This window comes from Dama dama, chromosome 24 (assembly GCF_033118175.1).
Source record: "Dama dama isolate Ldn47 chromosome 24, ASM3311817v1, whole genome shotgun sequence".
NCBI classification, from domain to species: domain Eukaryota; kingdom Metazoa; phylum Chordata; class Mammalia; order Artiodactyla; family Cervidae; genus Dama; species Dama dama.
Window position 1 is genome coordinate 22,896,971 of NC_083704.1, and position 22,865 is coordinate 22,919,835.

Consider the following 22,865-nt stretch of genomic DNA (forward strand, 5'->3'; position numbering starts at 1 on the left):
GTGCCGATCTCTTTCTTTCTCTTGCCTATAAGGTCACTCGTGATTCCATTTAGAGTCTGCTTGGATGATTCAGGATAATCTGCTTATCTCAAGATTCTTAACCTAATTGTATCTGCACAGTCCTTTTCTGCCATTTCGGGTGATAGTCACAGGTTCTAGGGATTAGGAACTGAATGTCTTTGGAGGGGCTGCATTATTCAGCCTTCTATAATACATTGTTTCTTTTGACTGGCTCATTTATTCACCTAAAATATTTGTGAGGAGCCAACCTGGTGGTTGACAGTGACCTTGCTCTTAGTGTCTGTCCTCACAGCAGAGAAGAAAGAACTTGGGTATGAATAACTGTAATCAAAAGAGCAGTGGCCAAAAAGCTGGGAGACACAGATTTTGGTACCACATTGGGGTAAGGGTCTCCGTTGCTCAGTTTCCCTTTAGTGAATTAAGGGGCTGGACCAGTTATTGTTTCCTGAAGGGAGGGACGAGCATCACTGATGCTGTGTATATATAGGATAATTTTAGGTGGTTCACAGAGACAGAATTAAATAGCATTGACTCACACAAATAGATACTTATTTTTTTTAATTCTCCTTCAACCCCTCTTAAGGAGAAAATTGCTGTTAGGTGCTACTGTGTCTTCAACACTTCCTCTAATACTTACCAAACTCTTTTTATATTAAAAAAAAAAACCCAACAACCCCGCCCCCCAAAAAAACTGGTCTCAGCTATAGACTCTAGGTAGAATTTAATAACATTATTTTATGATCATTATATTTATTTTTACAGTTACCTTCCATTAATGGAGAGTGACTCAGGTTTTTCCATTTATGGCAATACTGTGTAAAAAGTGAGGTGATGTAGAGAAATATATTTTTAAAAATACAGGATAGAGGGTTTTTAGAGGAGACACCTGTGGGAATGGCTCTGAACTTTGGGAAGTACTTAGACGTTTCCAGGGGTCCCTAGTTCTCTGACTTCTGAATTCTAGGAGCAGGGTAGGATTGGAAACATAAAGGAAAATGCCCTTGGTCAGAGGATGCAACTGGAAATTCAGGAATTAATGATTCCTGATATTTTCCCATCTAAATGCAGCTGATCTTTCAAGGACCATTGAGCAGCAACGCTGTGAATATTAACCTCGTGTTGAAAATTGATCACGTCCCATTTTAACTCACAGCTTCTGGTAGGAAGAGCCATGGCCTTATTCTGACTGTTCTTTGCTTTTCACTGAACATCTGGAAGGTGGGTAGGCAACTTCTGTCTGACTTCTTCCTGAGAAGGAATGGCTACTATTTGGACACGGCCCAGATGCTGTAGGGAAACCCCCTCTCCCACCCACTCAGCTTTGAACTCTGCTTGAGAGACGTGGTTTAACAATGGGGGTAGGGATGCTTACAATGCTGCAGAGCTGAGTCTGTGCTTTGGACCTCAGTGGGAAGTGGTAGTCGCATCTCTCATCTTGGCAACCATGACTGTAATTCCTTAGTTTGTTTGGAACCGGATAATTTCCTCTTAGAGGAAGATTTTCCTGGTTGACAAATAGCATGGTCATCACCATCATTAAATAATTCTTATTTTTTTCCAAAACATTAGCCCATGTACTGTGCTTTCTTGCTGGGGGAGGGTCTGGTGATGAGAAGCAGAGAGGGAAATGCCAGTCACTTCACCCAGCTCCTTTGCCGCGTATGTGTTTTCTCACCCCCCAGTAAGCTGGGAGCGGACATAATTTGTTTCAAGAAGGCCTTGAGTCAATGTGATTTGATCATCTATTCTAAGCCTGGCCTTCACTACCCTGAATAACTGTGAGATGGATAAAGACAGAGTGTAAAAGCTTGGCTGACTTGGTATAGTACATATAGTAAGCGCCCAGGAGTCCACTGTAGCTCAGACGGTAAAGAATCTGCCTGCAGTTTGGGAGACCTGGGTTCAATCCCTGGGTGGGGAAGATCCCCTGGAGAAGGAAACGGCAGCCCACTCCAGTATTCTTGCCTGGAGAATTCCACGGACAGAAGAGCCTGGTGGGCCACAGTTCATGGAGTCGCAAAGAACTGGACACAACTGAACAACTAACATAAACACACACAGGCACCCAGGAAGCATCTCTGGCAAGTGCTACATGATTCAGAGCTTAATGATTAGGTGAAATTAGGCAAATCACTTCACCTCTCTGTGCCTCAGTCTCCTTCTTTGCAAAAGGAAATAACAGTAGTAGGGACCTCTTCCTAAGGCTGTAGCATAATATTCACTGCTTTGGTTGAATAAGGAGACAATTTTGTGGGAAGCACTAGGCAGTCATTTTCTGCTGTTTTTTCCTTCCAGAATTTTGCAGATGGGAAAGCCAAGGCCCAGAGAGGCTAACTGATTTGCTGAAGTTCACACAGCTAGCAAGCTTCAAGACCAGGCTCTGAACTCAGCAAGTCTGATCCCAGACTCAGCTCTTGGCCCCGCATCACCCAGTGGCCCATTTATCAGGGCTGAGGCAGCGATAAGATTTGAGAAACAAACCCATTCTGGGTCTGATCCCTTGTGTGGGTGGGGAGCAGAGCTAGCCGCCGGCACCACCTAGCAGGGTCAGGCCAGCCGGGTTTGAATCCTGTGATTCCCACAGGTCCTTTACCTTCTCGTGGGCCTCAATTTCCTGTAAAATGGTGTGATAGCCACCCGCTCCCTGCTGCCCACTTCTGTGGTCAGAAGTGATGAAGGATGAGAAAGGGCCTGGTCAAAGTTAATCAGGGACGGACTGATGTCAGTGGTAGGGGTCCTGGGCAAAACGAGAGAGGTAATTTAATACAAGGTGCTGTGAGCCTGCTGGAGTCTGCAGACAGGAGCTTGCTTCCAGACGGGAGGCGGGCTCCGCTGGGCCGGGCGCGCGGCCGGCGGTGGTTGCCGGGGAAACGGCGCGGCGCCGCTTCTGGCCTGGCCTCGGCTGCGCTCGGCTCCTACCCGCGGAGCGCGGAACCCGGCGTCCTACGGGTTGCGGGGCCCCACGACAAGGAGCCTTTTTAGGTACACGAGGCTGGGAGACCAGACTGGGGTGCAGGGCCCGCGCCGGGGCTGTGGGGCTTTCGGTGCAGGACTCGGAGAAGGAAAGAACCGTGGGCCCAGGCTGGCGGGGAAGGAGGGGTGGAGCCCAGCGCCTAGAGGCCGAAGGATGATTCACCGGGCTGTCGCGGGGCGATCCACCGTCCTGAGGGCCTCTGGACAGAGGGCGCGGCCTGGGCCTGGGAGTCAGCCAGCTCTGCTCACTCTGCGCGGCTGCAGCGGCAGGGACGCCCCCTTCTTGCCGTTTATTGCCTACCCGCTAGATACCAGGCACAGAGCTGGGAGCCTCATGTGCACACCGCCTCTCGCTCTTTTGACAAACCCACCAGGAAGGTATTGTTATTCCCAAGTTTATAGACTAGAAAAGAGACTCAGAGAGCCAAAGAGACTTATACAAAGTGGAGAAAACCAGGTTTGGAACCCAGGCTGGCTCTCTCCAAAGCCCATAGGCCGTTCCCTTCCTGCTGTGTCCTGCCGCCTCTCAGTGAGGCTGTTTACAGAGGGTCTTCTAGGCGTCCGGCACATCCCACACGTTATTTCTAGTCTGATCTTTGCAGCAGCTCTGCAGGGTATCTGTATTTACCTGCCTTTTACAGACTGGAAAACAGCTCAGAGAAAATGACTTGTCTGCCCGAGACCTCACAGTGGCCTCTGGCAGAGACAACAGCCCACCTCATGAGAGCGGCTGGGCTCCAGGCTCTGCTGCGTTCATCCTCTCTGCCTCTCCTAAAGCTGGAGGAGGAGGGCAGTGGATCCCTCAGGATGCTATGCGCTGGGATGGCAGCAATGAGAATGGATCTCCATCTTGCTGTTCTGCGGGCCTCGCGGGCCCCATTACACTGCTGTAGTTGGAGGGGTTGAGCGTAAAATCTGAGTAATAAAACATGGATGTCACTCTTGCCTTAGGTCTTTATTCCACCTGAGAAGATGAGAAATGGCCACAGAAAGCAATAATAATAAATGAGAATCATAGCTAACCATTACTGAGCCTCTCATATGGCGCTATCCAGTTGAATTTTCTGCAGTATTGAAAATATTCTGTAGTGTCCAATACAGAAGCCATGCTTTTGAGCACTGGAAATGTGGCAAGTGCAACTGAGGAGTGAATTTTTTATTTTGATCAAATTTAAAGAGCCACGTGTGGCCAGTAGCCACTGGGTGCAGTGCTAATGTATATGAAGCACTATACGAAAAACTTTCTTCATGGTCACTTATCAACCCTTAAGACCACAATATGAGACAGATTATTATCATCCCCATTTTACAGGGGGAAATGAGACTCTGAGAAACGAGGAAATGTTCTCAAGTCCACCAGCTAAGTATGTCGCAGGGCCAGGATTTGAACTGATGTTTCCCTCCACCATAGGAGGGCCTGAGGTCAAGGTCAGGTTGCAGTGGGGGACATGGTGACAACCAGAACCAATGAGAATGGCACTGAGATGACGGATGGAGTGTGGGAGTGGAGACTGGAGGTGGAGTGGTACTCGATCCTTGAAAGAGAAGGCCTGGAGAACCCCAGGAAAAGCACCCTAAACTGGAGACTGGGTCATCTTGGTTCCTGTCTACCCCTTTCTCTGGATTTGAGCCCTGGCTCTGCCACTTTCTGGGTGACCCTAGTTACTCCCACCCCCTCCTTGAGTCTCAACTGCTTCATCCATAAAGTAGGAATGAGAACAGTGCCAGATTCAGGCAGGATCGTGCCGTTGTGAAACATACCATTCTCCTTGTTCGCTCCTGAAATTTCATCCTGGGGAAGGTACACCAGCTGCCTCTGTGGAGCAGAGGGACACACACTCACTGGATCTTGATTTTTAGGATGGATACAGACTGTGAAAGTGGGGCTTGCTGTCCCAGGGAGTGTCAGAAAACACCACATTCTCAGGACAGGGTGCAAGGAAGAGAATTGAGTGGGGCCTGCTCTTACGGTCATTCTCTGGCCCCTCCCTCTAGCCCAGGAGAGCCCTCTGCAGGCTAGGGGCAGAGGCCTCTGGAGACAAGTTATTGGCATTCTTAATTTCTAACTGGTCAGACCTGTTAACCAGAGCTGCAGGATCTGTATCACATTTCTGGCTTTGTCTGACTTTCTTTGCTCTCCTTTTTATTGTGGAAAGCTTCAAACATTAGAAAAAGTAGAGAGAATAGTATAAGAAGCCTCTTCCCCATGTTCTTCACCACAACTAAACTTCTCCAGTCAACTCAAAGCCAATCATGTTTTTTTGTTTGTTTGTTTTTACCTATAGTATGACCACTCCCTGGTCCCCCATCAAGGTTATTTTGAAGTAAATCCCAGCATGTCAGCTTTCTAATTGTGCCAGAGACCCTCTCATAAATTTCTGGTGGGAAATTTTTGATCTAGTACTGCTAGGTGGAGAATTCATCACACAGATCACATCCCTGCATGTGTGCAAAATGAGGCTTGTATATGGTTGTTTATTCCAGCACTTTTTATGGTGGTAAATGATTGCAAACAACCTGAAGGTCCAGGAAAGGGGACTGGCTAAAAAAAATTAACATTTGGAATATAGAATATAGAATTCTATAGTGCTTTAAAAAGAAATGTGAAAATTCTTTATAAAATTACATGGGTTGATTTCCCCAGTGTATCGTGTGTGTGCATGTGTGTTTTGTTTTCGGTTTTTTTGACTGCTCCATGCAGCATGCAGACTCTTAGTTCCCCAATCAGAGACTGAACCTGTGCTCCCTGCATTGGGAGCACAGTCTTAGCCACTGGATCACCTGGGAAGTCTCCAACCCCCACTGCCCTGAAGTATTCTTTAAAAGAAAAAAGTACAGGACACTGTGAATGTCATGCTATAATATGCATAAAAACAGGGGAGATAATATTTTTCAAATATGCCATTATTTATAGAAATATGAACTTGGAAACTTGGTTACCTTGCTAGAGAGGGACTAGGTAGCTGGTGAACAAGGGTGGAAGAGAGAATTTTCTCTTTATACCCTTTCTAAATTTTGAATTTTGTACTAATTTTAAAAACTAGAATTCCCCATTTTTTCTTTAAACGCAAAACTGCTGTTAAATTTAGTTTTGTTGTTGTTGTTTAGTCACTAAGCCATGTCCGACTCTGTAACTCCATGGATGGCAGCATGCCGGGCTTCCCTGTCCTTCACTGTCTCCTGGAGTTTGCTCAGATTTATGTCCATTGAGTCAGTGGTGCTGTCTCGCCATCACATTCTCTGCTGCCCCTTTCTCCTTTTGCCTTCAACCTTTCCCAGTATCAGTCTTTTCCTGTGAGTTGGCTCTTCACACCAAAGTATTGGAGCATCTGCTTATTAGTTAACAAAAAGGTATTTATCCAGATGGAGTGAGGATGACTTGTGAAAGTCACTCAGTTGTGTCCAACTCTTTGAGACCCCATGTACTATACAGTCTGTGGAATTCTCCAGGCCAGAAATATGGAGTCAGTAGCCTTTCCCTTCTCCAGGGGATCGTCCCAACCCAGGGATCAAACCCAGGTCACCTGCACTGCAGGCTGATTCTTTACCAGCTGAGCCACAAGGGAAGTCTTATGACTTATGTTCACATGAAAACTTGCCCAAAATATTCATAATTGCCAAAAGGTGAATGGATAAAGAAACCATGAATATTATTACAGAAAATGGAATATTATTCAGCAATAAAAAGAAATGAGCTATCAAGCCATGAAAAAAAGCCATGAAAAGACATGAAAGAACTATAAGTGCATATTACTAAGTAAAAGAAGCCAGTTTTAAAATGATTCCAACTATATGGCATTGGAGGAGCAAGGCGGGAGGAAAGGGTAAGTAGGTGGAGCACAGGGGATTTTTAGGGCAGAGCCTTGAGAATGGGCTATCCTGTATATTTCAGGTTCTAGGCATTATTAAATTAATAAACTTGTGATTAACTTGTAGCAAAAGCAATAGAAGACAAAGGTTAAAGTAAAAGAGACAGATGCAGTATGGAGTCAGATTTGTTCTCTCCTATTGCTCCATGGAGAGTGACACAGGGAGAGCTGGGCTTCAGGAGAACTTCTCTGGGCCTCACGCCTCCATAAAACCAGGAGGCTGTGCCAGGAGTCAGGGCGGTCACCTGCAGCTCTAAATGTTCTGATATCAAAGCCTTTCCCGGCTCTCTAAGCCCCTTCTCCTCCCTGCCCAACCTCCTCTTATTTTTCCGCTCCTCAGTGCTGTGCCGAGATTGGAACCATTCCTAGGGGGACCGTCTTCTGAATGAAGTCTGTGCCTTGCAAGCAGTTGTTTTATTTATTTATTTTTCTCTCTCTTTGAAATCTCCGACCCGAGAAAAGCCAAATCTGTGCTGGCTCTAAGGAGGAGAAACTTGGAAGGGAGTTAGAGATAAGGAGATGGGTAATCAGATCCCAGCAGGTTCCACAGCACGGGCAGGCAGGCAGCAGTCTGGCCCCTGCCAGGGCCTCTCCTGTGAGAGTGGCTTGACTCTGGGCTGTCCAAGCTGCTCCAGGCTCCAGCTGGTTGTGTGAACGGAGGGAGGTTTCTCTGCTGCTTCCAAATTGTCTCCTGTCAGAGAAGTGTGATTTATGAGATTTCCCTCTAAAATAGGAGGACATTGGCTCCTGATAATGCCCGGTAATGGAGGAAGGGAGTGGCTGCAGCATTCTTGATAAATACTATCTCTTTAGCCCACCATCTTGTTACAGAAAGGATACGAGAAATTGAATACAGATGGATTAAAGTCTTGAAAGAAAATAATATGGCCTCATTTTAGTGAGGTGTCTGAAGGGTCATTGCTCTCAACTGAGGACCTAGGCTTGATTCCTAGCTTAATTGCCACACACCAGCTGTTATGACCAGAGGCTACTTATTTCTGTGCCTCCACTTCCTCATCTGTGGAGAAAAGGTGGGGGAATACTAGTAGCACCCACTTTAGAGGGGCTATTATACAGATTATGTGAGATAAATATCCAGAGAACTCAACATCAGGCATGGAACACATGGTGTGCTCTGTAAGTACTCATGATTATTATTAAGGTTATTTTGAGTCCCAAATAGTAGATGGTCTAAAAGTAATTTTTAAAATATTTAGAAAACATTTTTGTAACTATGTATTAATACGGCAGAGCTTGCACTTGTGGGAGTGACGGCATCTCAGTCCAGTTTAACAAGTGAGCCATATCAAGGAGGGCCTGTGTGGATTGTTACAGTCAATAGAGCAAAATGTGACCTTGGACAAGTTCCTGGTTAGTTTACACAGAGTCCTGGTTTCTTCAACTGCAAAAATGGATAATAATAATAACATCCATGTCTGGTATGGGTATAGTATATGCATAGCATGTGTGAATGTGTGTGGGGTGTGTTTGGGATGTGGTGTGTTAGTGGTGTGGGTATGTGGTATGTATGTATGAATGTGTGTGGTGGTTGTGGTGATTGTGTGGTATGTGTGGTATTTGTGCAGTATGTGAGTCTCTGTGGTGTATGGATGCGATGTGTGTCTGGTATGTGTATGTGTGGTAGGTGTGTGTGATGTGTGTAAATGTGAAGCCATGTGGCATGTGAATGTGATGTGTGCGTTGTGTGTGGGTGTGTGTGGTGTGTATGTTTGTGTGTATGCGTGTGTGTGTGTGTGTTGGGTGAGATTCCCATAATCACAACATTTGATGTCCTTGGGTAAAAGCACTTTGGTAAAGGTAAATAGGGATTTGCTATACAGATATTGATATTTGTGCTGGGAGAATCCACTGTCAGATCTTAAAATTTCTTTTGAGGAGCTAATATGACATGCATCCATGAAAGAATTAAAAGAAAAGAGCACAAGTCTCTCTGAGACTAATTGCATGGACCATGGGAGTTCAGAGTGGGGTCATGAGGGCTGAGCCAACCGGGACTTCCTGGGAGGGGCAGTGCTTGGCCTCTAAAACACTGGTTTTAAAACTTTTTTGCTTGCCTGCCCTCTACATGAACTTTGGGGGAAAAAAAAATCTTTTGCCTCACACATTTTAACTTGACATCTGAAATGTTCACCAGAAATTTAAACAGTTACAAAGGATATCATTTCTGCCATACTGTAAGTATTGACCTTGTAGAATAAAATTACTCTACCCTCTTAACTGTATCAAATGCAAACTAAATAACAGCAATTTTTAGTTTGCCTTTTTATTGATGTATCACTTATGTACAGTAGAATGCTCAGATCTTAGTGTGCAGCTCAGTTAATTTTTACCAGATCAAGGTGTAATGGTCTATCTCTAGTATTCCAGGATGCAACCTTGCACCCTCTCTCAGTCATTACCCCCAAAGGTGATCATTTCTCTGAACTCAGTCACCATAAGTTATTTTTTTGCATGATCGTATTTTTTTCCTTGCTACTTTCCATCAACATGGTAGCAGTAGATCATTTTTTCCCTTATCATATGGTATTCTGTTGAATGAACATCTCACATTTAAGAAATCTTATCTACTCCTTGCATAAATTCACTTTACCATTAATATTTTAAGACTGACAAGCATTTTGAAATAAATTGTCCCTTTGAAAAAAAATTTTTATGTACTCTTAATGGACATTTTGGGTTGTTTCTAATATTTAGCTATAAGCTTCTGTGAATATTTTCCATATTTTGAGTGTAGACATGAACACTGATTTCTTCTGGATATGATCTATGGGTGGAATTGCATGGTGGTAATTGGCCACCTCATGCAAAGAGTTGACTCATTGGAAAAGACACTGATGCTGGGACGGATTGGGGGCAGGAGGAGAAGGGGAAGACAGAGGATGAGATGGCTGGATGGCATCACCAACTCGATGGACATGGGTTTGAGTAAACTCCGGGAGTTGGTGATGGACAGGGAGGCCTGGCGTGCTGTGATTCATGGGGTCGCAGAGTCCGACACGACTGAGCAGCTGAACTGAACTGAACTGAACTGAAGATAAATACCACAAAACATTTGTATCCACCACCACTCATCAAAAATTACCTGTACAAGTCAGAAAATTTATAGTTATATTGTTCTTATCTTTACCTTCTTGAAGTCATAATTCCCTTCTACTTCCTTCACAGAATTTTACATAATATGTTTTCATGCTTGAACTTTTTTATTGATTTCTCTTTTCTTTTTGTCCAAAATATGTATGTAAATTGAAATGGACATTAAAAAATTTGCTTTGACCATAAAACCCTAAGTATCTTTATTTCATATTGATTTATCATGCAGTTTATCAAAATAATATCAGTGTTTTATAATTTGATAGATAATTACTAAAAATAAAAAGTAAGACAGAATGGGTACTTCTCAGAATGAGATGGATAGGATGGCTTTAAGGTTCACAAGGACCATCCAGGGATCTCGTTAAAATGCAGATTGTGATTCAGAAGGTCTGGGTTGGGACCTAAGGTTTCTAATAAGTCTATGGGTGTTGTTTCTAAGACTAAGACTTCTGTCTGTATCAACAAGAGGAAAACGGGAGTGGGAGGGCAGTTAAAGACAGACTTTCTCCAGGTATAGTCAGGACTGACCAAGGGCTGTGTTTCTAATAAGCCTATGGAAGATGCTGATGCTGCTGGCCTATGGACCACACTTTGTGTAGCAGGAGTTTATGGTCCCTAGATTAAAGAAGTTTTGCTAGCACCAACGTTTTTAGCTGTTCTCTACCTTGACTCTTTGAGAAATTGCACCATAATCAGCTTCTGAATAAGGGAGAAGATGGCCTTCTGCAAATAGAGAGGATGGTTGTGAAGAGGCAGATGGGAAAGGAGAGATGCCGAGGCACATTCTCAGGTAAAGGAAGAAAGAGTGGGAATGGAAGTAGGATCTCAAACCCATGCCTTGGTAACAGTTCCTGCCGTGCACCCCCTGGCAAGGCTTCCAGTGCCCCAGAGTAGCGCTGCATGCTTTGAAGACCACTTTTCCAAAGGATGCTAGGATGTACTGGCCACCTTTTCAGACAGGAGGCCTGTTTCTACAATAGGATTGGACATCTCAGGGACTAGTTTGAAGGAATAGTGAGTTCACTGGGGGGAGAAACAGAGAAGTTTGGGGTCAGATAGTGGGTGGCCTTGAATTCCGTGCTAAGGAGTTGGACTTAATACTCAGTCAGAGGAGGGCCCTGGAGAGTTTTGAGCAGGGAGCTGGTGTGAGCACAGTGTGGAGAGACTAATCTGCTGGGCAGCCTGTGGGATGGTGGGGAAGAGGTTACTGTGTGGTGACGGCAGCCCTGACAAAACCACTGGGATCCGGCTGTGATTTTTATCTCTAGCCCCTGCTTGTGAACTTTTGCCCTGGGTGCACAGACCTGGTTTGCTCTGTCAGGATTTCCTGAAGCCTGGACTACATTCTCTGGTGGTACCTGAGATGGTGATGCATGGAATCTCAAGGTGATTGAGAGATAAATAACCTAAATAACCTTAAATAACCCTGAAACCTGAGAGTGAATGGCATCCCTTCTGCCCTCGCTCAGTCCTGACTACACCTGGAGGAAGTCTGTCTTTAACTCCTTTCATGCTCCCATTTTCCTCTTGTTGATGGAGACTCAGAAGCTTAGGCTTCGGGCCTTTGGTAAGCAATAGTGTCTGGAGAGAATTTTAACAAAATTTTTGTTTTTGTTGAATCAAGTTTCTGTGTACCAAGACGGCAAGTGGTTCTAGTTTTACCCTTGCCATAATGACATTAAACTGTATGTTTTAAGTAAGTTGTTTTCAGTAAGAAAAGTGAGTGAATTTACTAGATCATGTGGAAAAAATAATAATGCAGGTGATGTGTGGGTATGGCAGAAATCATGGTGGTGACATGCGGTGATTCAACTTTGGGAAACATTGGGTTACACTGTGGCAAAAACTGGCATTTGCTCAATTGTCCTGCCAGTGCCTGGAGAGGCTCCGGGTGGCGGGTGGTGGGGAGGGGGCGGCTGCCATCACAGTGCCTGGGCCACTGGCAGTGGGTGGGCTGGGCGGATCGCCCTGCTGTCCCCTCCACCTCACAGCCTGCTCCTGCCTCTGCCTACAGAGATCCGCACGCAGCTGGTGGAGCAGTTCAAGTGCTTGGAGCAGCAGTCGGAGTCGAGGCTGCAGCTGCTCCAGGACCTCCAGGAGTTTTTCCGCCGGAAAGCCGAGATCGAGCTCGAGTATTCCCGCAGCCTGGAGAAACTGGCCGAGCGCTTCTCCTCCAAGATCCGCAGCTCCCGGGAGCACCAGTTCAAGTGAGTAGGGGCTCAGGGTCTGGCGTGGTGGGAGGCAATGCTGGGAGGTGAAGCAGCAAGGAAACCAGGATTCCCTGGGGGCAGATGGTGGGCTTTTAAGGCCCAGTGTCTGCAGGTGACTTTCATCTCCAGCCCTCAGGCTTCCTTGGTGTAAAGTGAGGGTAGAAATAGTTGCTACCCATAAAGATGCTGAAAGGAATACATGATGGACCAAGAGAAGCACTTGTCAGAGACAGGAAGTGCTCAATAAATGGTTCTGTTGTTATTATGCCACCAAGCACCAGGCTCTGCCTCCATCCGGGTCCAGGTGCCAGCCCATCGCCTTTCAGGACATCCTGACTATACCCAGTTCTCTTTTATCTGGGGGTCAGCCAGCCCATGTCTGCCTTCCTTCAGCACAGTGGCCTTGGAATTGCTTCTCCTTGGAATAGATGCTCAAAGTATTCCTCTTCCTTCCTCCCTTGGAGGATGGTGCCAGGCTTAGTTGCTTATTTATATACACACACCCTCCAGGTCCTAATTTCTCACACCCCAAGCTCGGATTTTGAGGAGAGAAGGAAGCTTGATCCTCTTGGGCACATCCCTGGCTGAGTCCTCAAGCTGTAAATGCCCCCTAGCTCAGGACCCTGAGGGGCCAGCGGCCAAGTGCAGATAGAAGCCATGACCTTACCAGGTTGCGCCCCCCCTCCATCTGTTTCCCCCTTGGCCATGCTCCCTGGAGGTCCCCCTCCTCTGTGAGTCATCTCTCCAGTGAATGGCCCTCAACCCCGGGAGACCAGCGACTTGCTCCATCCTGTCTGTTCTGTTCCTCTTTCCTCTGGGTTCAGTCTCTTTTTTTCTCTCTACATAGGTTTAAATTGTGGTCAACTACACATAACATAAAGTTTACCACCTTAAATATTTTAAAATATACAAGTGTGTGGCGTTAAGTCCATCCACACTGTTGTGTAATCATCACCCGCACCCTTCCCCAGAACTCATCTTAGTAATGTGAAACTCTGCATGCCGTGAACAGCACCCCATTTCCCTTCCCCACCCCCATCCTGGAACTCACCCTTCTACTCTCTGTCTCTATGAACCTGACTGCTCTAGGGACCTCAGATATGTGAAGCATACAGTATTTGTCCTTTTGTGACTGGGGCTTATTCCAATTTGCATAATGTCCTCAAGGCTCACCCATGTTGTCACATGTGTCAGAGTGTCCTTCCTTTTTAAGAGTGAATGATATGCTGTTGTGTGTATAGACTACACTTCGTTCAGTTGCGTCCACCTTTCTCTCTCTGTGTTTTGCATTCTACTCTGGCCAGGGAGCGCTCTTCCTTCAAACTCCCCTCAACATCTCCTTACCTGGGTGCCTCAGCATTTTGAGCTCTGAACTTCTGTGCCTTCTTCCCTTGACATCTGGGGAGAAGAAATTGCCTTATTAAAGGGCAGAAATTTATTACACGTTTGCAAATACCAGGCATGTTTTCCCACCCAATCACATCTATTCAAACTTTCACTGCAGGAGGATACTTCTGTTGATAACTTACTCCCAGGCACTGTCTGGGCCCTTTCATACATAATCTCATTTTTCTGATATTTTGGAGAAAGCATGTACTTTTTTAAAAGATGAAAGTAAAACATTTTTTGTTACAAATGCAGAGAAGTAGAAGAAAAAAATCACTCAGCTGCCATTCAGAAGCTCAGGTTTTGGTTCCTTTTCGTGACTGTCTTTTAGTAACAACAACAACAGTAATGATGTATTGAGCACATTAACTGAGCACTTGCTTTGAATCAGATCAGTATCCCTTCTTAAAGATGACAGAAAGGCTTGTACAAACATGTCTGTGGGCCAGTTATTGGGAAGTGGCAAATTTGAACCTTCACTCTCATTCTTCCTCCTTGGCCTGAGATGAGAAAGGCCTGGGTGTGGTCTGAGAGCAGCCATGGACTCTGAACACTCTGCTAAAACCACAGACTCAGACTCCTGTACAGAAACCCCACATCTCTGGCTGGGCTGTCACGGGAGCCGTTCAGACTGCGTGGTTGGGCTGGAGCTCAGCTTCCGCCCCTCTCCTTCCTCTTGATTTGGATTCAGCTCCCTCTTCCTGTTCTCAGTGTGGACACGGGGGCGGGAGGCCCTGGGGCAGCATGTGCAGGGCACCCTGTTCCTTCACATGGCCCGTAATGAGCTCAGTCAGCCCCTCATGGCTTCATTAACTGAGGCCACCAGACAGAATGGGAGCCCCAGCTGGCAGTCGGGCCCAGCAGGCTGCTGGACACACCATGAAAGTCTAATTAGGGTGTGGCCAGGCCAGTGCAGCTGCTGTGGGCCCTCGGCACCAGGCCGATGTGTCAGCAGAGCCCACCCCCGCCACCCCCCACGGCTTTTGGAAGCAAGAGTCTCCAGGGGATGCCTGGATTTGCCCTCTGACCCCAGGGCCAACCAGCCTGACCTCTGGCTGCCTCTTCTTTGGAGCTCAGTGCACAAGATCTGGGCTGTGCTCTGGGTCCCTCATTCTGGCTGTCCAGAGAAGCCTTGTCCTGCCATCTGGTTCAGTTCAGTTCAGTTCAGTCGCTTAGTCGTGTCCGACTCTGCGACCCCATGAACCGCAGCACGCCACGCCTCCCTGTCTATCACCAGCTCCTGGAGTTTACTCAAACTCACGTCCATCGAGTCGGTGATGCCATTCAGCCATCTCATCCTCTGTTGTCCCCTTCTCCTCCCTCCCCAATCCCTCCCAGCATCAGGGTCTTTTCCAGTGAGTCAACTCTTTGCATGAGGTGGCCAAATAATTGGATTTTCAGCTTCAGCATCAGTCCTTCCAATGAACACCCAGGACTGATCTCCTTTAGGATGGACTGGCTGGATCTCCTTGCAGTCCAAGGGACTCTCAAGAGTCTTCTCCAGCACCACAGTTCAAAAGCATCAATTCTTCGGTGCTCAGCTTTCTTCACAGTCTAACTCTCACACTCATGCATGACTATTGGAAAAACCATAGCCTTGACTAGACGGACCTTTGTTGGCAAAGTAATGTCTCTGCTTTTTAATATGCTATCTAGGTTGGTCAGAACTTTCCTTCCAAGGAGTAAGCATCTTTTAATTTCATGGCTGCAGTCACCATCTGCAGTGATTTTGGAGCCCCCCAAAATAAAGTCAGCCACTGTTTCCACTGTCTCCCCATCTATTTCCCATGAGGTGATGGGACCAGATGCCATGATCTTAGTTTTCTGAATGTTGAGCTTTAAGACAACGTTTTCACTCTCCTCTTTCACTTTCATCAAGAGGCTTTTTAGTTCCTCTTCACTTTCTGCCATAGGGTGGTGTCATCTGCATATCTGAGGTTATTGATATTTCTCCCGGCAATCTTGATTCCAGCTTGTGCTTCTTCCAGTCCAGCGTTTCTCATGATGTACTCTGCATCTGGTAGGTCCTTTATTAAGAAGGTCCACCTATCTGCCAGGTAGCCTCTCAGGGTGAGGGGGGCGGTGCCCAGGCCCAGGTCCGGTCATGTTATTCCCACTGCACAGTCCATTTGGGCTCCTATTACAAAGTACTCTGGACTGGGTGGCTTGTAAACAGCAATGGATTTCTCCCAGTTTTGGAGGCCGGAAGCTGGAGATCAGGGCACCAGTGGTGGCTTGGCGAGGTTCTGGTGAGCTCCCTCCTGTGGCTTGTGGGCGCTGATCCTTCTTGTGTCCTCCTGGAGTGGAGGACAGAGAGAGGAAGCAAGCGCTAGAGAGTCTTTCGAGGGCACTGATCCCATCATGAGGACTCCCCTCATTCCCCAAGACCTAATCTAATCCTTACTATCTGCTAAAGGCCCTACCTCCTAACACCATCACATTGACAGTAGAGTTCAACATATGACTTCTGGGGGAATACAGACACTCAGTCCATAACAGGAACTCATGTCTCTTGACACCAAGTCTAGTGCTCCTACTTTGCTCCATGGGTTCTCTTTCTAAGGCCCCAGCTGCTTCCTCTCCACCTGGGCAGTTGAAAAACTTCCAGCTCCCCAGGGAGTGCCCAAGAGGAGTCTGGGCTTGACTCACCCAGGCTGAGTTCCATGTGGCAACCCCGTTCAAGGAAAAGCTCAGCCTACGGCCCTGAGGGTTCACCTGTGGCAGGTTGAACTTTCAGAAAACAATACCATCATGTGTGTCTTCTTCCACCATCACATATTTCTGTTCTAACTCACCTTTTTCAAAGCACTCTGACTTCTTGGCTCTCTTATAATCCTCATGATAACCCAGGGATGTAGTGAGGGAGTCACTGGTTTTATCTCAAACCATCTGAGCACCAGGCAAGCTAAGGGGGATGTTACAAAGGCTACACCGTGAGCTTCTGAGTGAGAACTCCCAGGGCTCCTGACTTTCAGCTCAGGCTTCTCTCTCCAAGAAGTCACATGGGTGTATATCAAGCATCTCTTGTTTTCCTAGACCGTGCTTCTTGCTGAAGACACACAATCCCTCCTCTTTCTCTCTCATGAGTACACGCCTGGGCACTGTCCATAGGTGATGTGGTTGGGGCAACGCCCAGTCCCTGTGGCCCTGCTCTTTGAACCCTGCCATCTGCTTGCTCTTCAGGCCTAGCGTTTCGGTATCACTTCCTCTGCAAAGCTTCCATGAGTCTACCTTGGTGCCCTCCTGTGTGTACACGATACTCTGCACTTGTTGGTTTGCTTATTCAGCCAGTATTTACTGAGTACCTACCAATGCCCGGTCCTGGCTTCCAATGGCAAACAAGACAGACTTGATTCCTGCCTTGGTGGAATTTACCATCTCGTGGAGGAGTGAGATATGGCATCAAACATATGCAAATAAATGAAAGACAGCATGTCATCAAATGATTGCTTGGATGGAATGATTGCTAGAGTCCAGGTTGGGAGGTCTAAGATGGCTCCCCCCACCCCTTTCCTGGCACTTTGGTGAAGACCGCTATAAGGCTGGACTCAGCTGGGCTGCTACCCTCTCCACTTGGGGTCAGAGTCTCACTTCAGTCATGGGAGCTCAGGGTCCCGAGGTGGCAGTGGGGGAGCTGCAGTCTCCTTGAACACCCACCTCCATCCCCTACCCAGATTCTGTTGATCAAAGTGATCTGAGCTCCAGCTCAGCTTCAAGAGGAGGGAAAACAAAGCCTTGCTCTCACTGGAGGACCATCAGAGGATTTGCAGCCCCCTTGAATCCTCCACACTGAGCTAGAATGGCAGTCAGGGAAGGCTGCTGGAGGAAGTGGCGTTTAAGCAGAAACGTGAGCTGAGGGATAAGAAGCAGCAGCCGTGGGGACAGTGTGAAGGGAGGAGAGGCCGGTGGGGCTGGAGCTGTGATGAGGGAAGCCATAGCCGCTGAGGCATCCTCAGTAGGGAGTAGCATGATCTGACTTCCATTTTTAAAAGGTCACCCTGGATTGGAGGGGGCAGGAGTGACACTGAGGAGACCAGTAGGCGATAGGAGTATAGCTCTCCAGGCAGGCATGGTGGTGGCCTGGGTGACAGAGCTGGCAGAAAGTGGACAGGCGCTGGGAACTCTCTCAGAGGTGGAACTGAGAGGAATCCATACCTGACCTGAGATGAAGGGACTTCAGGAGATGTGGCAAAAGCTGCCACCCTGTGTTGTAATCATCTATTTTCCTTGTCTGCCCCTCGTTTGACAATTGGGCTGCCAGGTTCAAGACGGCAGAAGGGGTGGCTGTTGACCTGGGGTCTGTAGCACCTGGCACCAGGCCCTCACTGGATGTTTATTGAATGAATGAATGAATGAATGATCAGATGGTGATTAGAGTGGCTCTGGACTGGGGGTGGTGGCAGTCAAGGAAGGGGACATTTGTCTTCTGGCTGCGTTAGGTGCTTGGGAAGGCTGTTTGGGTGAAGGGCCACCCACTCTGGTACCTGGCCCAGCACGGAGTTGCTGAGAGGACAGTGTGGACTTTACAATGGGCTCTCTGACTCAGGATTCAGGCCCTGCACTCTAGTTTACCAAGTGCGGTCCTGACCAGCAGCGTTGGCATCCCCACCCCCTGGGGACTTGTCAGAAGTGTGAAGCCCTTAGCTGCCCCCCAAAATGTGCTGAATGAGAAACTCTGGGGGTGGGGCCCAGCAGCCTGTATTTTAACAAGTCCTCTGGGGGATTCCAATGGCCATTCACACTGAAGAGTTGCCCAAGATGATGATTTTCTAGGTGATAAACTGTTTATAATTCACCGTCAAGCTATGCCAGCCTTCCACAGCCCTCAACTCCCCCAGGGTAAAATCCATAATCCAGCGCCCTTTTGCAGCCAGGCCTGACCTAGACTGGCCTTGTGCATTGTGAGGCCTGGAGCTGGGAGCCCTTCCTGAGCAGGAGCATGGCAGGTGGCACACGGGGGCTTAGATCCTTCCTCTGAGGATATGTGGGTATCCTCCAAACAACCCGGGTCGTTCTACGAAACTAGAGGTTTCCTGGAACTAGGACTTATTCTTCCTCCAGAGGAGTGTTTTCTGAAACCCCCACACTTTGAGATGTCTGGTCAGAGGGAGGGGAGGTGAGGAGAGAAAAAATGAGTAGAGGTGAAAGACCACCTGCTCCTTACCTCCCCTTACAGATTCCTGATGGGCCTTAGCACGTGGAAGACTGAGAGATTCTGTAGTAAATAAGCCTGTTGACTTCTTTCTGAAGGCTGTTTGACCACAGAATTCTCCCTTCCCACTGTGTGCATGTGTGTGCTCAGTCTGTCGTGTCTGACTCTTTGTGACCCCATGGACTATAGCTCACCAGGCTCCTCTGTCCATGGAATTTTCCAGGCAAGAATACTGGAATTGGGTGCTGTTTCCTACTCCAGGGCATCTTCCCAACCCAGAGATCCAACCTGTGTCTCTTTGTGTTTCCTGCGTTGGCAGGCGGATTCTTTACCACCACGCCACCTTTTTTAAACCAAACTAGCACTCTCTGGGACCCAGTTTGAAAAGCTCTGTTGAGACAAACTCGGGATTCCCCTTTGCAATGTTGGGGCTCCATGCAAACAGTGTGGGAGGTGAGAGAGCCCCCTTCTATTTCTGACTCCCTCAGTTTTGGAAACCCCTGACCTTCTGGGGAAATGCTTGATAAAAATGCTGTCTTTGGAAGTGAAGTGTTGGTTGCTAGTATTTGGACAGCTGTGATAAAAGGAACAGGGAATTTTATTCAAATATGTTTAAGATGGGGAAATTCAGAGTGTAGAAAAAGCTGGAAGATGCTTGGCCAGTCAATGAATGATGTTTAATATTCTCTGCAAAGTAGGTTTGGAACATCTCAGCTTCACAGAGCAGCTGAGAAGGAGGATTCAGTGAGGAACCAACTTGATTGCCAAGAAAAAGCTTCTTTGGGGGGATGAAACATCATGGGATATTTTGTTTCCACAGATGTAGCATTTCCCTAAAAAGATGCTACAATTTAGACTTAACCTTTCAAGTGAGTCCTGGGGACAGAAGCACTTTTGTAATGAGTAAATTGAGCCTATCAATGTGCAAAGGATTCAGAATGAAAAGGTTTGCTCAGACTGAGGTGGGGATGATGGGGGAGGTCCTCCAGGTGGGACTTGCCTCTCATAGCTGCTGCTGTTACTATGGCTACTGTCACACCAGTGATGGCTTTCCAGCAATGCTGTCCAGAGCTGGTATTCTCCTGGGATGGCTTGCCAGATGAGTCCTTCCTGAGGGTTCCATGTCTGTGCTGTGCAAGTTATTTAATCTTTCAGATACCACCCCACATCCATATCACTCTCTACTAGATGTTGTACGTGCATCATCTCATTTAACCTTCATGGTAGACATTGTGACGTTTGAGGTAGGAACTATCTCTGTCTTTCTAGTTGGAAATATTGAGGTTTTGAGAAATTAAGTCATTTGTCCCGAGGGACACAGCCAGAGCGGGTAAGTGGCAGAGCTAAGATTCTAATCTTGGTTTAACTAGCTCCATAATGCAAAAAAGCTGCTAGCTGCATGACGCTCGCCTCTCCGGTTTGGGTTCATGTTTCCTGAGAGTCACCCATCAGTCCAGACCACATCCTCCTTGTGTGGGTATCAGAGGGCCTCCTCTTCTGCTGGTCAGCTCATGTTTGTCAGCCCTGGGCCAGCTCAGGGCTCACCCGCTCTGCACAGCCCCATAGTCAGCAGCTGCTCCCCTGGCCTCGCCCAGTGACCTGCGTGTTGCTCTTCTGGGGCTTGGGCCAGATTATCAAGGAATGATCCAGTTCATGTGTTTGGTTCTCCCACTTGAAACTGCCGGCTGCTTGAAGGCAAGGGACCATTTCTAGGCAGTCTCCCACTCTCTCTCTGACATACAGATAGAAGCTCTATCAAAGGTTTCTGAATGAATAACTGAAAAGACCAAGATACTACTGGAAACTTCCTTCAGAAACCGAAGGAAACAGACTTACCTTGTGTAGCTGCAGAGGAGAGACGTGAGGTCCAAGGATAACATTTTCAGAAAAGCAGATTTTCACTCAACCTTGAGAATGTTCCTGTAGCCAGAACTGTCCAGCATGAAAAGGGGCTGCCTTGGGAGGTGTGAGTTCCCAGTCCACGAAGGTGTGTGCACAAAGGCCAGGTGTTTTGGGAACACATTTCTGTGACATGAAGGCTAGTTAAATGGATTGGTGTTTCTCAAAATGAGAGAGGCATCGTCCATAGCACATGAGCCATAAATACTGACTGATCTAGTCAATCCTCTTCTACTCTTTGTGGTTATAGTTTGTTTCCAGGCTGTTGCTAACACCTCTCTAACCCCCCTTTTAACTAACAGACAGCAAACCTTGGGCATTAGCATCTGCCTAGGATCGAATGATACTGTTTTGAACTTACTTTTTTAGTTACCTTCTATTTAGGGCAAGTGATGCTGTTTTTAAAAAATTTTTATTTTAACCAAGACTAGGGAAAGCCCTTTGTAAATAAACCCATTTAAGTAAAAAGAAGCAATGAGCAGGGAGCTATGTTGTGTGTGCAGAGTGGCAGAAGTCCAGAAGCCAGCATGAGACACCCTGAGGGCCCCTGGCTCCTGGAAAGTGAACATCTTTCATCTCTCCTCTTTTCATCCTCCACCTTTGTCTTTGTTGCTGGGAAGGATTTTAAGGCAGGAGGGTCAGCCTCTTGAGTGTTCCTTGTAGTGGTTTTAGCCCCTTTTCCTTCTTCTAGTTTTTCCTTCTGGGCCCTCCCCAGATCCTACACCCAGTGTCCTGGAATCTTCAGAGACCCATCAGCAACTTCCAAAGTATTAACCAGGACATGATTTACTTACATTTGGATACCTGGAGGAGGGCATGGCAACCCACTCCAGTATTCTTGCCTGGAGAATCCCATGGACAGAGGAGCCTGGAGGGCTACCGTCCATGGGGTCGCAAAGAGTCAGACATGACTGAAGTGACTTAGTACACATGCATGAATGCTTAATACACGTAGATACATTCCTATCATTTCAATTTTATTCCAAAAATGAGCAATAGATATTGTAATAAAGGTAAAATAGATATTGTGGTAATTAAGTAGTATGCAGTAACTATTGTTACTAATAATTAACAAGCAGCAGCATGCAGGAGTTTAGTTTTGACTCCATTCTGTTAAACAAAGAGGATAATAATGACCTTCCAAGATTATATAGCACCTTACACGTTGCAAAGGGCTTCCCCAGCCTTTGGCTGCTTAAATACTCCCAAGAATCCTGGTGGGGCTGGGGGAGTCAGGGACGGTGTTGTCATCCCCATCTAACAGGCAAGGAGCCCAAAGGCCAGTCAGGGTGGGCCCCGCTTAGGATCCCGAACTGATCGGTGAAAGAACTGACCAGAGGAGCTGTGGGTCAGCACCCTTTGTCTGCCGAGTGCGGCACACACTACGTGATGCACCAATTTTGCAGGTGGGTAAACCAAAGCAAAAGGTCTCACAGGGAAGGAGATGAGGTTGCTTGGACATTGCCTAGTGAGGCAGGGACTTTGTCCTGGTACTAAGAATCCACTCAGCAAGTCCAAAGGGAGCTCAGCAGTGCTGCTGGGCACAAGCTAAGTGTGCCCGCACTTTGAGGTGTGAGGACTGAGCCAGCGAGCAAGTGAATAATTCTACGCTAGGGTGGAGGAGGCCGGTGGGGCATCTCTAGGCCATTGGCCCTGGGCCTTGAAATACTCATGAGGGTTTCTTGGGGGAAGAAGGTGGTAATGGGAGGAGGAAAATCAATATTTATAGCAAACCTACTGTGGGCTCTACATCCACATACATCAGTCAGTGAATTTTCCCAATGGCCTGGTGACGTGCTGGTTGTAATAACAGTGATGCCAATAATAATTTTCATTAGTATCAGATGCTGGGTTTGATGCTGAGAGTGTCTCATGAATTTCCTCATTTAATCCTAAAAGCACCTAAAGTTAGTTAGGTGTTATACACCCTGTTTTACAGATAAGGAAAATAAAAGGTTTAACTAGCTTCCCAAGTTCACCCAGTTGGTGAGGGGCAGAACTGGGTATTTGGACCCCAGCCTTTGATGCCATAGCACCCACCATGGGTAAGCAGAACCCGCTTCAGCCAGGTGACTCAGTTTATATAGTTCTTCCCTTTTGAACTGACTGTCTCAGGGCTGGCATCAGCGGAAGGCAGCTTCTAAGCCAGCAGAATGCAGCTGAGTAAAGGGGTTGCCCTAGCCCTGAAGCCTCACACTGGTTGTCTGCCACCAGGCAACTCCCAGGCAAAGCCCCAGTCAC

The 22,865-nt window shown here is 47.2% G+C and overlaps 1 protein-coding gene across 3 annotated transcripts in view; it reads left to right on the forward strand.

Moving 5' to 3' along the window:
• SRGAP3 (SLIT-ROBO Rho GTPase activating protein 3) overlaps positions 1–22,865 on the forward strand; it is a 247,967-nt gene that overhangs the window by 109,874 nt on the left and 115,228 nt on the right. For all 3 annotated transcript variants that reach the window (XR_009690322.1, XM_061128036.1, XM_061128037.1), the window contains exon 2: positions 11,992–12,184. Coding sequence is in view for 2 of the 3 variants with exons in the window: in XM_061128036.1 (XP_060984019.1) it covers positions 11,992–12,184 (193 nt within the window). In the remaining variant the exon portion in view is untranslated. The remainder of the gene's footprint in view (positions 1–11,991; positions 12,185–22,865) is intronic.